The sequence below is a fragment of the Lynx rufus genome, unplaced genomic scaffold (genome assembly GCF_022079265.1).
Source record: "Lynx rufus isolate CCGP_SWC_20201006 ecotype Redwood Valley unplaced genomic scaffold, mLynRuf1.p SCAF_7, whole genome shotgun sequence".
In the NCBI taxonomy this organism is placed as follows: domain Eukaryota; kingdom Metazoa; phylum Chordata; class Mammalia; order Carnivora; family Felidae; genus Lynx; species Lynx rufus.
Window position 1 is genome coordinate 129587342 of NW_025814889.1, and position 15164 is coordinate 129602505.

The 15164-nt window shown below is 51.2% G+C and overlaps 1 protein-coding gene across 2 annotated transcripts in view; it reads left to right on the forward strand.

Moving 5' to 3' along the window:
* The first annotated feature begins 3447 nt into the window (after positions 1–3447).
* The window catches only part of TOM1 (target of myb1 membrane trafficking protein), a 43078-nt gene continuing 31361 nt past the window's right edge, over positions 3448–15164 (forward strand). Inside the window, exon 1 of one of the 2 annotated variants that reach the window (XM_047064937.1) lies at positions 3448–3561. Coding sequence is in view for 1 of the 2 variants with exons in the window: in XM_047064936.1 (XP_046920892.1) it covers positions 3510–3561 (52 nt within the window). In the remaining variant the exon portion in view is untranslated. The remainder of the gene's footprint in view (positions 3562–15164) is intronic. The other variant, XM_047064936.1, reaches the window with a different exon arrangement.

The window sequence follows — 15164 nt, forward strand, 5'->3', positions numbered from 1 at the left end:
GTCCGGTCTCAGGTTCTCTTTTCCCTGTTGCTGAGCAAGTTGCTATGAAATTCTAAAACCTGTCGTTTTTCACCTATATTGTACCATGATTTTTTTTTTTTTAAGAAAAATCTCTATCTGGAATAGAGGCCAAGTTTCTGATCTTAGCCATTTTTCTAACTTACATCTTGCTCTGTCTCTATTAACTTTTACATTGTACAGTCTCTCGTGTTCTCTCCCTTGCAAACTAAAGACCAGTGACTCTGTAAGAGAAGCTCTATTCACTGGTAAATGAAATTGTGCGTACACTACAGTGTTAGTCTAACTCAAGAAAATATCAGTCGTGTATTAAGGGTCACATCTAAATCCTGTGCTTAACCATGATACATTTCATTGCCGTTTCAGTCCTGTCTTGACCTAATGAATGATGTTGGATAGGTCACTTAGTCTTTGTGGGTGTCCAAAGTCCCACCAGTAAAATAGTGTTAAGGTCACTCCTGCCTCCAGGCCTGCAGCCAGCCAGCCTGACATGAATGATTAAAAATACTGTGAACATTTTAATATGTGGAGATTTGACCTCTCTAGGTAAAAATTTCAATGTAAAGACAAGGTGTGACTAGTCCTACTAAATAGTGAAATATTCGGTCAATGGGAAGACTGACCTCTTACGAAGAGACTGCGAGAAAGACACTGAATGACTCTTAAGGAGTGATTTGCATGTTTTCTCACATTCAGTCCTCCCACAAGCCTTCTGAGTATTCTCCCCTTTTACAAATGAGACCAATGAGGAAAGTACTTCGCCTGAGGTGGTACAGCTAGTAAAGGGCAAGGCCATAGCAGCACACTGGTACAGCTGAACTGGGCCCCAAGCCACTTGCAAAGTTGGATCGTGTATGGAAGGCCTCAGAATCCTTCTCTGTTAACTAGGGTCGTGAGCAAATGGGATTGTACAAAAACTACCTGAAACTCTTTCATTATTCAGATGTTCTCTCGTCCTGGCTGGCGTTTACTACACAGGCCTCACCTTTCTTGTCGTACTACTGTCTTCCCACTTTGAAGGCAGAGGATCTTGACTTTCATCTAAAAGTACTTGAGGGGCGCCTGGGTGACTCAGTCGGTTAAGCGTCCAATTCTTTGATTTCTGCTCAGGTCATGATCTCGTGGTTCATGAGTTCGAGCCCTGCCTCAGGCTCTCTGCTAACGGTGCAGAGCCTGCTTGGGTTTCTCTCTCTCTGCCCCGCACACTCGCTCTCTCTCAAAATAAATAAACAATTTAAAAAATAAAAATAACAAAAGTACTTGAAAGATGTAATAGATTACGTTACATTTATGCAGTATGTCAGTCTTAGGGGACTTAACCATTTTTACCCACAAGCAGGCGTTTGATATCAATATTACTAAAACGTTTAAAAAATTAAAACATATTGTTTACTAAATGAATTTGCTCCTTGCTAGCAAACGCTTCTTTTTATTTATTTTTTTTAATGAGCTCTACGCCCAACACGGAGCTTGAATTCAGGACCCGGAGAACAAGAGTCACATGCTGTACTGACTGAGCCAGCCAGGCGCCCCTTAGCAAACACTTTTTGGTTTTTTTAGCAAACACTTTTAAAACATAGTTTTAATCAGTTTTGTACTACGTTTAATGTTTGCCATTTGTATTCCTCTCTGTTGGGTCGACAAATCCACATACTTCTAATTTAAGAGCTATGTAGTATTCTGTTTGCATGGAGTTGATATGATTCCGCTCCTTGTTTTGGAGTATGGGGGCTGTTTCAGCTTTTTTACCGTGAAAGATACAACTTATGGCTGTTTCATTCTTGTCAATAAAGCCCAAGATCTTCTGCCCACTACCACTTTAAACCAGAGTGGGGCAAGGAGGCAAAAACTTCAGATAAATCACCACCCAACATGGGCATGTGAAAGGCTGCCAGTGGAAGAATCCAAAAATGCTAAATACCATGTATGCGACCAAGCAATATGCTCAAATGAAGAAAAACATGGAAGGTGCCTGGCATGGAAGTCACCTTAAATGTATATCCTGCCCTTTATGGTCCAAATACCAAAGGTATTTGATCTAAGGTAGATTGGTTTAAATTTTAATGTTTTAGTCACTGTACTAGACAACAATGGTGAGCAAAGTGGTGACATAGTATCCCAGCCCCTCACAGAGTAGAGGGGAAGGGCATTTGTGAATAGGTCTCCTGGGCATTATTAAAACACTTCAAAGCACAGCAGCACATGACTTCCATAAAGTTTTTATATTGTACAGTAAAGATGTTCAGCCACTGTGTCTGCACAAACAGGTTAACGTAAGGAAGTGATTAAGTCCTAATTTAGGTCTTTCATCATCCCATATCGGTACAATCCATTTACTAGCCTTCCCAATTTAAAAATCACAAACACAGTGATCAATTAAATATTAAAGCACCCTGCAGTAGCCCAAACTACCAAAGCTGTGGTTATTGTGTCTTTTGGAGTGCATGTGATGAGAAGAAAAAACCAATAGATCAGATCTGATCTAATGTGTAAGAGCAGTATCTAAAACATGGTACACAGGAGGGTTGAAAAGAATCTTAGAACGAGGAAAGGCCTTTGAAATGCTTAAAATTTTTAACTTGGGGTCCACTGCTATGTTTCAGGGACCCCAGAAACTCCCTTAAGTTAAATTGTATCTCTGTATTTTTGCTGCATAAAGGCTTGTGGTTTTCTTCAAATTCTCAAAAGAGCCTGTGACCTACAACAAAGTTTATACAGTCCTTGATCTAATTCTAGCATCCAGCAAAAATGAAAGCTCGCTGTTTGAATCACAGAGTAAATCAATGGCAGAAATGGGTCCCAGGCTCCTCTTGTGAGTACATCTGGGTGCATTCTGCCACTCTGGGCTCTAGCCCGTTCCTCGCTACAATTCATGGAGTTGGTTCTGTGTCAAGGGATCGCAATCCCCTGGTGCTGGCCTCCAATGTGAGGTAAGCGAATGCGGACTGCAAGCAAGGTGCATCTTGCAACAGGGAGGCCCTGACATCAGATAGGAGGAGCTCTGCCAGGGCGGAGAGACAACAGGCCAGAGATGCTGTCAACCCCAGCGTTGGGGGCGTAGTCATAGTGAGGTCCTAACAGCGAAGACACTAGAGTGAGAACTGGTCCGAGCTTGCAGTGTAACCTTACCCAAGTCATTTCCCTGCTCCAGAGACCTTGCTTGACAAGCGTAGAGCTTTAGGTCACACCTTTAAAAGGCATTGGGGGCGTGGCCTGCACAGGCCACACAAAGCCTCCTCATTTGCCCCAACCCTACGTCGTGCGTGACGTCCGCAGGCGCCAGGAGAGCTGCAATGTGGTCGTCGCCCTCCGCCTCGGGGAGCCCGACCCTCCACGTCAGGGGCGGGGCCTGTGTCCCACGCTCTACTCCCTACGCCCCGCCTCCACGGGCGCCTCCTCGCGGACCTTCAGGCGCGTCACGTGACGAGTCGGCGGCGCTGGCGGTTGCTGTCAGCTGATTCCCCCGGTTGGTGGCTGGGGCAGCCGCGGCGATGGACTTTCTCCTGGGGAACCCGTTCAGCTCTCCAGTGGGACAGCGCATCGGTGAGTCCCCGGAGCCCCGCCGCAGGGCCCTGAGCACGGCCTGGGTCCCCCCCGGGCGCTTCCAGGTCCCGAGTCACCCTCCGGAGGGACGCTGGGAGGGGAACGAGGCTGGCGTGTCTCTCCCGGACCTGTCCCCGCCCAGTCTCCCGCCCACCTTGATTGACAAAAGCCGTGGTCTATCGGGAAGCCTCGGCTTGTGATGGATGCCTACGGCAGCCAATAGCTAGAGAGAGAGGGCGGGTCCGGGCGGCCGCGGCTCAGCCAATGTGCGACTGATGGGGTCCCGAATCCCGGGAGAAAGTTTTGGGGGTTGGAGGGTCTGCGTGGTTTTGCAGTCCTTGAGCCCCTCGCCTGTCTCCCTCCTCGCTCCCCTAGCCCGGGTCGCGCCGCCTGGGCTCTTGCCGTCTCTTTCCTGGCTCGCCCGACTCTCCGGACACGGATACCGGAGAAGGGTTAGAAGTCCATTCTCCCAGGATCAGGAGACTGGGGCTTGGCGTCTGGGCGAGCAACTTGCGGGGACGCGGCCAGGCAGCGCTGCTGCGCCCGGGGCCCGGCCAGACGCTGGCGAACCCGCGAGACCAGCAGCAAGGCGACCGCACAGTCGCAGACTCCCCGAGCTGGAAGCGATCTCAGGAGCCACCTGATTCCGCCTCCCTCATTTCTCAGTACTCGGCTGGGCCGGGCACCCTGGCCGGAGGCACAGGCTTACTCAGCCCAGGTCTCCTGACTCTCCTGCGCCCTGTTGACGGGAGACTGACTTACTAGCTCCGTGACGTTGCCTCCCGTTTTCTCGCCTGTGATTAGGGGTGTATTAATGGTCCCTGCTTCCGTGGGGTTGTTGTGAAGGCTAAACTCGTTAATAATTGTAAAGTACTTAGAACCGTGCCTGGCATATGGCCACTGCTATATAAAAGAACGTGGTGATATTTATCATCCTTGTTACTGAGATACCACCAAGTGAGGGTGGGGAATCCCTGGAAATGGCGGGTTCCGTAGGTACTTCTTGCTCCCAATACTGGGAGGAACCCCAGGCCGTGGCCCAAACAGCTAACACTTCTCCAGGGACTGTCTGGATGTGCCTTCTTGCATTAGGAAACTGGCCAGTACTGTGAAACGTCTTCCTTCATCTTCTTGATGCTCTTTAGCATGAAGTCTAGTCTGGGAAAATTGGATCTTTTAGACAGGCTTTCCATTCTGGCTGTCCTGGAAGCCAAACCTCACTAAGTCCGTCAACCCGGCTCAGCAGTATAATAGGCGCCATGGCGGTGTGTGGCTCTTCTGAGGTTTTGTAATCAAATTTCTCCCAAGAGGAGGCTGGCGGTCCGGGATTTATTTATACACCAGAGAGCTCCTGGACCGGAGAGAGGAAGCTGTCCTCCCAGGAACACCCTCCCCGCTCCCTGCCACCCACACCTCCCAATGAGTCATTGTTCTGGAGCTGAAAAGCTCTCCTCTCATCTTAATTTCTCCAGCAACAGATACCACCACTTTCATCACATGCCAAGTTTGAGACTTCCAACCTAAAAAAAAGTCGGAGGGGTGCCTGGGTGGCTCAGTCGGTTGAGCGTCCGACTACAGCTCAGGTCATGATCTTGCGGTTTGTGAGTTCGAGCCCCACCTGGGGCTCTGTGCTGACAGCTCGAAGACTGGAGCCTGCTTCCGACTCTCCGTCCCCCTCTCTCTCTGCCCCTCCCCCGTTCATGCTCTGTCTCTGTCTCTGTCTCTCTCTCTCTCTTTCTCTGTCAAAAATAAACATTAAAAAAAAATAAATAAATAAAAATAAAAGAGTCTGACCTTCAAAGTTGGCCACATTTTCCTGAAGCTTTCTAGAAAAGCTCACCTGGGCTCTGGCCCTTAGCTGGTCAAAGAAAGCCTGTGGCAAGAAATACTCATCCAAAGAGAATACTACAAACTCATAATATCTTGGAGCCAGAACCAAGTTTGGCTACTGGAAGAAGGGTCCTTAACCTGGCCACCTTCTAACTCAAGGTTCTCATCAGGATTCCCTGGAAGACTTATTAAAGACACATGGTTGGGGGCGCCTGGGTGGCTTAGTCGGTTAAGCGTCTGACTTCAGCTCAGGTCATGATCTCGCGGTTTGTGAGTTCGAGCCCCGCGTCGGGCTCTGTGGTGACAGCTCGGAGCCTGGAGCCTGCTTCGGATTCTGTGTCTCCCTCTCTCTCTTCCCCCCGCCCTCAAAAATAAATAAACATTGAAGAAAAAAAAAAAAGACAGGTGGCTGGGCTCCATCCCAGAGTCTCTGACTCTGTAAGTCTGGGGTGAGCCGAAGGCTATGCAGTGCTAACAAATTCCCAGGTGACACTGATGCCACTGGATTGGAAACCACATATTGAAAAGCTCCATTCTAGCCCATCTCCTTCATTTTCCACAGAAGGAGACAGAGGCCAGAGAGAAGGTGGAGACTGACTCACCCAGGCCCCCAGAGAGTTGGTAGTGAAGCTATGATGAGCTCCCCAGAACCAGTGAAACTTGAACCAAAGCTGCGGAGGCTCTAAAAGTGGAATGAAATGAAGGCTAGCTGCCATTTGAGTAGATGCCTTTAGTCTTCCAGAGGTTTCTTGTAGGTGAAGAGATGAAAGGTACTGCTGATTGGCTGGGATTATCGATGACCTAGGATTTCTGGAAACTGCAGGAGTAAAATAATGTCAAGGCTGCTGACTCCGCCCCCTTGTGGCAAGAGAAGCCCCGTAGAATTGTCGCATCGGCATCCCTGAGCGCAGTGAGCTCCAGGGGTGCTCGTCAGGGGTGAGGGTCAATCAGCTCATCCACCCGCACACCCACCCGCACACCCTTGTACTTGCTGCCTCCTCTGCCTGGAATGCCCGCTCCAGCCTACATCCTTCAAAGCTCAGCCCTTGTCACCTCCTCCCTGAGGCCCTCCCTGAGCCCTGCAGATCCAGCCATTGCTTTTGTGCTCTCGCATCACCCTCGCTCCTCAGGCTTCTTCGCTCTCGGCCTTGGGGCTCTGAGCCTCCGCTTCCTCCTGGGTAGGACGGTGGCTACAACAGCATCCACCTGTCTGGGTGGTCACGAGAGTGAAGCGAGACACTCCCCTGGAGTCGTGTGTGCGGGAAACATCAGAAATCATCAGCCCTTGCTGTCCTCATCATTGTTTCTATTATTTCCACCATTGCACACTAATAGACCCCTGTCCCATTCTGTTAGTAGCTGTACATGTGCATCTCCCCAGCTAGACTAGGCTTCCTGAGAGCAGGGACTGTACCTTACTTGTCGGGACCCTCGGCACCTGGCATGGTCCCTGGCCCATCGTAGGAGGGAAGAAAAAAGGAAGGTAACATTTGGTGAGGAGCAAATACCATGTGTCAGGGACCATGCTAGTATCCTGGTTATTAATATTCACAGCGACCCTACAAGGTTTTGCTATTTTTTCTAGTTTTACCAAAAGTAAGTGTGAGGGAGCGTATCATTTCCCAAGGTTTCACAGCTAATCAGGGTGGGGATCCAGACCCAGGTTTCTCTGGCTGAGAGCCCACGTCCTCCCCTGGCCCTCACCCCACTGTATCTGGCTGACCAGTGCTTATTTGGAACTTACACTGTCCACCCCTCCAGGATCCACAGTTCATTGCTCTACCCACAGATTAGCCTGGCTGGTTATGATGCACGTGTACATTTGCAGGTCCCTCAGCCTTATATCTTTCAGTGGGAGAGCTTCCCAAGGGCAGCAGCTGTGGCTGAAAGGATCCCAGATACTTAGCACTGGGCGGTGTTGACACAGCCCTCTCCTAGCAAGGATTTCAAAACCCTTTCCGGAATCCTCTGCGGACAGATCTTGGGGGTTGTCTTATAGACGGAACGTCAGAAGGCAACCCAAGAAGCCCATTGTCCATTTCTGACTGTCATCTTACCCCTGGCACACTGAGTCGGAGACCCAGCTGCTCAGAAAGCAAGCTGCAGACAGCAGACGCTGTGAATGTGGGCTGTCCCTGAGGACCAGCCCCCCGTAGTCGGGGTGGAGGTGCCGGTAACTGGATATGACGTGGGAGCTCAGAGCCTGCGGCCGATCCCCGCGGTGGATGGGAGAGGGGGAGAAGTCAGGCAGAGCTGCCTTGGAGCCACAAAGGCCAAACCAGGGGAGCCACAGGAAGGAATCGTAGAGGAGAGACTCCCCAAGTGTTAGTTAGTAGAGAGGACACTTGAAGCCCCCCGGAGTGCCATTTTGGGAGTGAGGAACTGGGAACCGAACTGGCCACCCGAGCGATGTTGTCGAGGGAACAGCAAGCCTGGACGCAGGAGACCTGGGCCCAGCTCCTCGCTACGTCACATTCCCTCTCCGCTGCCCGTGGCATGTCTGTGATGCACTGCCGTCCTCCCTCTGCTTCCCAGAGCACTGCTGAGGAACAGCGGAGGTCACACGTGGGGGCAGGGAAGGCTGGACACCAGAGGGAAGAAAGGAGCTGACGGACAGCCTTGAGAGAGTGATGGATCGGCTCCGTGGGCCCAGAGGGCAGAGAGCGAGGACGTCAGCCGAGCCGAACTCAGTGTCAGCACATGCAGCCCTGACACCTTGCACAGGTGTCGCTTGCTCCCCATCGCTGGAGGGGTGAAGGCAGAGGCCGCAGGGGAGGGAGGCTATAAGGAGGATTCCCCACACTGGCCACCAGGGTAGATTAGGGCAGGATTTGCAGACTTTCTGGAAGGGGCTAGAAAGTAAATATTTCCACTTTTGTGGGCCTGTGGCCCGCATTACAGCGGCTCATCTCTGCCATTGTAGCATAAAAGCAGCATAGACCATGTGTAGGTGAATGGACCAAACGGTGTTCCAATCAGACTTTGTTTATGGGCACCAAAACGTAAATTTCATGTGCTTTTCACATGTCACGAAAGAGCATTCTTCTTTGGATTTGTTTTCAACCATTTAAAAACGTGCAAACCGTTCTTAGCTTGTGGGCCACGCGAAAGCAGACTGAACAGGCACGTGGGTTCATCGTTTGCTGACCTCTGGGTCGGACCAGCTGGCCGGAGGCAGAATGATGGAAGGCAGCGTTCTTCAGGGTGGAATCCCAGAGAACCTCACGTCTCAGATGCCTAAGGATGCTCCAGCCCTGGGCCTCCCGGGGCAGAATCCCTACGACTTCCCCCAGGGTGCCCTGGGGAGCCCTCAGGTCTTGAAGCTCTGGTTCCCTGATGTGGAAATGCTAGCTTGGGGCCCAAGTCTCTGTCTTAAGGGTAACAGGGAATGATGTCTAGAAAGGACCTTGTGCCAAATGGCTGTGGCACATGCCATAAGGCATCCAGGTTGAGCTCTCGAATCCCACCAGATGGTCTGAGTCCTGGTTCAGCCTCCGCTGGCTTTGTTACCTGGGGCAAGTTACATAACCTCTCTGTTGTTGAGTTTCACATCTGTCAGATAAGAACAGTGATAGCACGTGTATCAGTTGGGGTTGCTGTTTTGGGAAGCCCTCAGCCCAGTGCCTGCCAGAGAGGAAGCGTCCAGAGCTGTTAGCCTCGGTGGTTTTTTACCGGTGTCATCATCGTCGCTGGGGCATAGTCTAAGTGAGTGACAGAGCTAAGGAGCTCTGGCTCCAGTGCAGCCTCTGTGTTGGTCTTGGTGTCACCGGGCAATGAGCAGTCACTGGCTGGTGGCAGCCACATTCATAGGTCAGGTTGCAGGCTGTGGGGTAGAGCCGATTCTTCCTTGGGAACTAAAGCCTTCGCCTGACCCTACGGATAGAAGCGGTGAATAGGTTTTGTTCCCTCACTGAGCTCAAAGAAATAAGAGTAAAGTGCCGGATTTCCGCTCTTCTGGTTTTAGAAGAAAAAAAAAAAAAAAAAAGACACACACACACACACAAAACCCTCAGTGTCTTCTAATTAGCTTGGGGCTGTCACCCCATAGAGAAACAGAGAATCGGGACAAGTTAACTCTTTACCTCCTTACCAAGAAGGTCTCTGTCAAGGCTGGCATTCTGCAGACTTCTGTCCTTCCTGCGCCACCTTCTTGATTTCTATCCGCCCTGTGCCACCTCTCCTTTTACTTTCATAGTATTTTCTTTTTATTGGCTCGCCATTTTTAGTATGACCCCATCCTGTGTGATTACATTCATGAAATCATGAAGTAATTCATGTTTGTTTTTCTCTCCTTCGTTGAAGTTAATGTGCATCTCTCAAAATGTCTTTAAGTTTGTCCGTGAACCCACCTGATGTGACCCTGCATAGCACCTTCCGGTGACTCCAATGACAGCAGTGTGGGGTCAGAGCTTGGATCTTGCATCAGAAGATCTGGGTGCATGTGCCAGCTCTGCCCCTTCCCGGCACTTCCTGTGTCCCCCGGGCAAGTGACGGAGCCTCTGGGGGACGCCTGCCTCCATGAACATGGCAAAGGCCACTGAAAAGTGCTGTGGAGAACCAAACTGCCGTGTAAGATTCATAGAGAACTGGGCTTTGTTCCTGATGGGGAAGGTAGAGGAGGGAAGGGGAGAGCCCGGGGTGAGAGGGAGAGGAGGAGAGAACAGAACCCACCAGACTGTGTGAGGCTGAGCCCAGCAGCATTTAAGAACAGAGGTGTCCCCTGTTCGACTGGAACTTGTTTGCATTGAGGCAGTAAAAACCCCGGATGGTTAACTTTATGCATCAACTTGACTGGGCCATGGTGTCCAGATATTTGGTCAACCATTATTTTAGGGGCTCCTGGGTGGCTCAGTCAGTTGAGCGTCTGACTTCAGCTCAGCTCATGATCTTGTGGTTCGTGAGTTTGAGCCCCGCATCAGGCTCTGTGCTGACAGTGTGGGGCCTGCTTTGGATCCTCTGTCCCCCTCTCTCTCTGCCCCTCCCCTGCATGTTCTCTCTCTCTCTCTCTCTCTGTCTCAAAAATAAGTAAACCTTTAAAAAACATTACTAAAAAAAATTATTCTAGACGTTTCTGTGAAGGTATTTTTTAAATGAGATGGGTAGACTTCGAGTAAAGCAGGTTACTCTCCATAGTGTGGGTGGGCCTCGTCTAATTAAGTTATGGTTTCAGTAGAAGACTGGCCTGTTGGACGAGGGAATTCGCCAGCAGACAGACTCTGGACTCGAGCCACATCTGTTCCCTAGGTCTCCTGCCTGCTGGCCTGCCCACATTCACATGAGCCAATCCAATAAAATAAATTTCTCTCAACGGATAGAGAGAGGTGAGAGAAGGAGAGGGACCGAGGAAGGGGGGAGGGCGGGATCAGCAGCATCTTCTGTACTCACAAGGGGGAAGGAAGAGCACGTCACAGGCACTTTGGCCAGCCGCGTCACCTCTCTGCTTTCACAGCCTTGCTCCCTCTTACCCGGACAGTTTTACCAAACCCTCCTTCATGTAGCTGAAATTTTCTTCAGTTAGGTACTATAATTGGTTACATCAACTTTAAAATTGTGGGTTGCAGAAGTCATGCCCCCACTGTAAGGTATTTTTGAGTTCCTCTATGGCCTGTGGTTACAGGATGGCGGGGGGGGGGGAGAGGCAGCCAGAGTTTTGAGTAAGGATGGCTCAGCGACTTAGGAAACTGGTGGAACTTTCCACGCTGGGTCCTCAGAGACTTGCTCATCTGGAACACAGGCCTCAAGACAGTTTGCTGGCTGGGGGAGAAAATGGCTTCTGCGTGTTTGGGATTTAAAAATCTATTTTGTGGACCGCTTGAAATTTTCAAACATTTAATTTGGGGGTTGATATTTTTGTAGTGGAAAACGTTCGTTTTTGTGATTGCTGTGTGCTAAGTAAGATAAAAGCAATGGAAATGCATTCTCTCATTTGCTCCTCACAGAGCCCTGGAAGCTGAATGTCCTCTTTATCCCTCTTTATGCAGGGGAGAAACTAAGGCACAGAGAGTTTCAAGAAAATTCATTCAGGATGGGGGCACCTGCCTGGCTCGGTCGATGGAGCATGCAACTCTTGATCTTGGGGTTGTGAGTTCAAGCCTCACATTACATACATACATTCATACATAGGAAAGAAGGAAGGAGGATTTTTATTTATTTATTTTGAGAGAGAGAGAGCTGGAGCGTGCACACGAGTGGGGGAGGGGCAGAGAGGGGGTGGGAGAGAGAGAATCCCAAGCAGGCTTTGTGAGGTCAACACAGAGCCTGACGCGGGGCTTGAACTCAGGAACCGTGAGATCATGACCTGAGCTGAAATCAGATACTTAACCGACTGAGCCATCCAGGCTCCCGGAAAAAATAAAAAAAATTTTTTTTTAACCAATTCATCCAGGGTCACACAGCTAATGAGTGCTCAAGTCAGGACTTGGTGTGGGATTTGTCTGTGTCCAGATCCCACACTCCTAACTTCTTCACCTCACTGCTCCCCCTTAGAACTGAAAGGAGTGTGCTGGGTTTCCTCTCGAGTGAAAAATATCCAGATGCATCTGGAATGATTTTGTTTGTAATGGTTCTTCCTACAGTTTCCCACCCGCACCGTTAAGCATATTGTTTCATCCTTGTGCGTGTCCCCACGTGGCAGGAAGTGCAGGTGGAGGTGTCACCACTGCCCTGCCTCTCTTGGTGGGGGACAGGGGGCAGGGAGAGGGGGACGGGAGAAGCTTCCAGAGCCGCCCGACATTCAACCTGTGCCTCCGGCCAGAACTGGGTCACATGGCCACTTCTAGCGGCAGGGGAGACCAGAAGAGCTAAGTTCTGTGGCCAGTGGAGAGTGAGCGCCTTTGACAAGGACAAATTCTGCAGCAGTCGGCTTCACGAGGTGGAGTTAATAAGTGTCTACTGACGTCATCGCAGAGCGCATTAACACACATACAGGCTCCGGCGCGGCCAGGTGGGTGAGTTCCCACGCTGCCTTTCCAGAAGGAGTGCCCAGCTGGCCCGCGCCCCAAGAGGATCAATCAGAATGGCAGAGGCTCTAGAGATCACGTCCAGAGCAGCCACAGGAATTGAGGGTTAGTGTGGAGGACAGATTAAGGGGGGGACATGGTAGTTTCTAAAAATATTCAAAGGACTGCCAAGTGGGAGGAAGATTACCTGCACAACAGCTACCAAGGGATCAATAGAGGACAAAGGATGGGAGTATTTCAAGTATTACAGGGGCCCCCGGGCAGCTCAGTCAGTTAAGCGTCTGACTTCAGCTCAGGCCATGATCTCCCAGTTCGTGGGTTCGAGACCCGCCTTGGGCTCTGGGCTGACAGCTCAGAGCCTGGAGCCTGCTTCAGATTCTATATAACCCCCTCCCTTCCTCTGCCCCTCCCCCACTCACCCTCTGCCTCTCTCTGTCTCTGTCTCTCTGTCTCTCTCTCAAAAATAAATAAACATTAAACAAATTTTTTGGGGGGGAGGGCACCTGGGTGGCTCAGTCAGTTAAGCATCTGACTTCGGCTCAGGTCATGATCTCACAGTTCGTGCATTCAAGCCCCACGTCAGGCTCTGTGCTGACAGCTCAGGGCCTGGAGCCTGCTTGGGAATCTGTGTCTCCCTCTCTCTCTGTACCTCCCCTGCTCACGCTCTGTCTCTCTCTCTCTCTCTCTCTCTCTCTCTCTCTCTCTCTCTCAAAAATAAACAAACATTAAAAAAAAAAAAAAAGATTTAAAAAAAAATTTTTTTTTAATTTAAGTGTAGAGGTTTATTGTCCTGGTAGGTATGACCTCATCCTTCATTCAGTTAGTTACTCAGCAAACACGCACCCCGCAAGTTTATCGGGGGGCCAGGTCCCATCTGATGTACGAATTCCTGAGCTGTGTAATCTCCACCCAGGAGCTCACGACCTAATGGGAGAGACAGACAGCCGCTCACAGCCTAATGGGAGAGGCAGACAGAAACAAAGAAATCAATTCCGTAGAGTTATTTTAACAGCCCTGCTGAGCAGAACTTGTAGCTGTGGCCTGTGTGAAATGCTGCTGGCCCAGTGAGGGAAGGAGCAGGTCCTCTAGGGGGTCAGGGCAGGCTCCGTGTGGTGACCTGACTTTGATCTGGGCGTAGGAGCAAGATAGATTTAGGGTGGGCAGGAGGGCAGGAGTACAAGCAGGCCCCGCCGGGGCACAGGCAGAAGGCCAGGGCCGTCTCCACCCTGAGCCCTGCCCACCAAGCCCCGGGAAGCCTGGGAGTTCCAGTCCCACAGCCTTGTTTGATCTGAAGTTGCGGGGTTGGTTTGATCAACAATTTTTTTCTTTAATGTTTATTCTATTTCTGAGAGACGGAGAGAGACAGTGCGAGCAGGGGAGGGGCAAAGAGAGGGAGACACAGAATCGGAAGCGGGCTCCAGGCTCCGAGCCGTCAGCACAGAGCCCAACACGGGGCTCGAACCCCTGAACCGCGAGATCGTGACCCGAGCCGAAGCTCAAACACTTAAGCAATGGAGCCACCCAGGCGACCCAACAAATGTCTTTAAACACCCAGGCTTTTTGTCCTGAGCTTGTCACCTCCTGGGCCCAAGCTGCAGGTACCCCATTCCCAGGAGAGAGAAAGGAAGGAAGAAGAGGGAGGAAGGACTTTCTCCTCCCTGAGCTGTGTCTCTGTGTCCCAGAAAGGACGTCTCCCCCGCCACTGCCCAGCAGACACCCCTCTTCTCCCCGGAAACCAAAACAAGGCCGCTTGCCCACTTCTGGAGCAGGTGCTGCAGAGGGGAGCGGGGTGGCCGCTCTGGGCAGGGAAGGGAGGAATGGCTGCCGGGTGGGTCCTGGTGCAGGCCGGTGCCAGCTTTGAGGATGGCAGAGCTCCCTCTGCCTCAGCAGCCTCGCCTCTCCCCTCCAGTTGCCTCACTGCCCCTGGGACTTTCTCCCTCCCTCGGGCCACTTCTCCCCAGTGCCTGAGAGTCACCCTCCAGCCCCTCTTCTGTCTTCTTCCCGACATCCTCGATGACTCATCGTTGATGAGTTCATTTGGCAAGGCCAATGCCATTCCCCTCCCAAGAACCTCCCTTTCCACCTGCCCAGCCCGGCGCCTTGTGCTCTGGGCTCCGCTCAGACGGCACCTCCTCGCTGACGCCTTCCCTGTTCCCTCTGCGGGTGCTCACTGCCCCCCGCCCCGTCTCCTGGCTCTCACAGCACCCTGAACTGGCCTCAGCCATGCCACCCTGCTCTGAAAATGTTTGTCCACCTGTCATCCCTGACCACTTTAGGACCTCCTGAAGGGCAGGGATTCTGTCCTTTGCCTTTGCCTCTGGAGCACCTGCCGCAGGGCTGGACAGATAATAGCCACTCAGAGAATGTCGTGGAGGGCAGAGAGGTGGACGCGAGGGAGATGGTGGGAAGCAGGTGCACAGAAAGCAATTGTGGGGCAGGACAACGGGCACTAGGCAGGGGGTGGAGGCAGAGGGCCGGTAGGGAGGGAGCGAGGAGGCGGACAGAGGGCGGGTATTACCTACCGCAAATTTCAAACATCGTATCACTTCTCTCATGAATATTTCAGTACATCTCTAACAGGTAAGGAATAGGATTCTTACTTAAAAACAAACAAACAAGCTGCAGCCCCAGTACCATTATACACTTGAAAAAAAAGGATACAAATGGAGTGACAGTAAACACTGAAAGGAAGTCCCCAAAAGGATCTCTGGTTCCTTTGAGTGACGTGAGTAGGTGATGTTTCTGCCGGAGAGCTGGTGTTCTGTAAATGTGATCTAAAAGCAACGTGGCTGTGCACGGCCTTGCTGGGGTGAG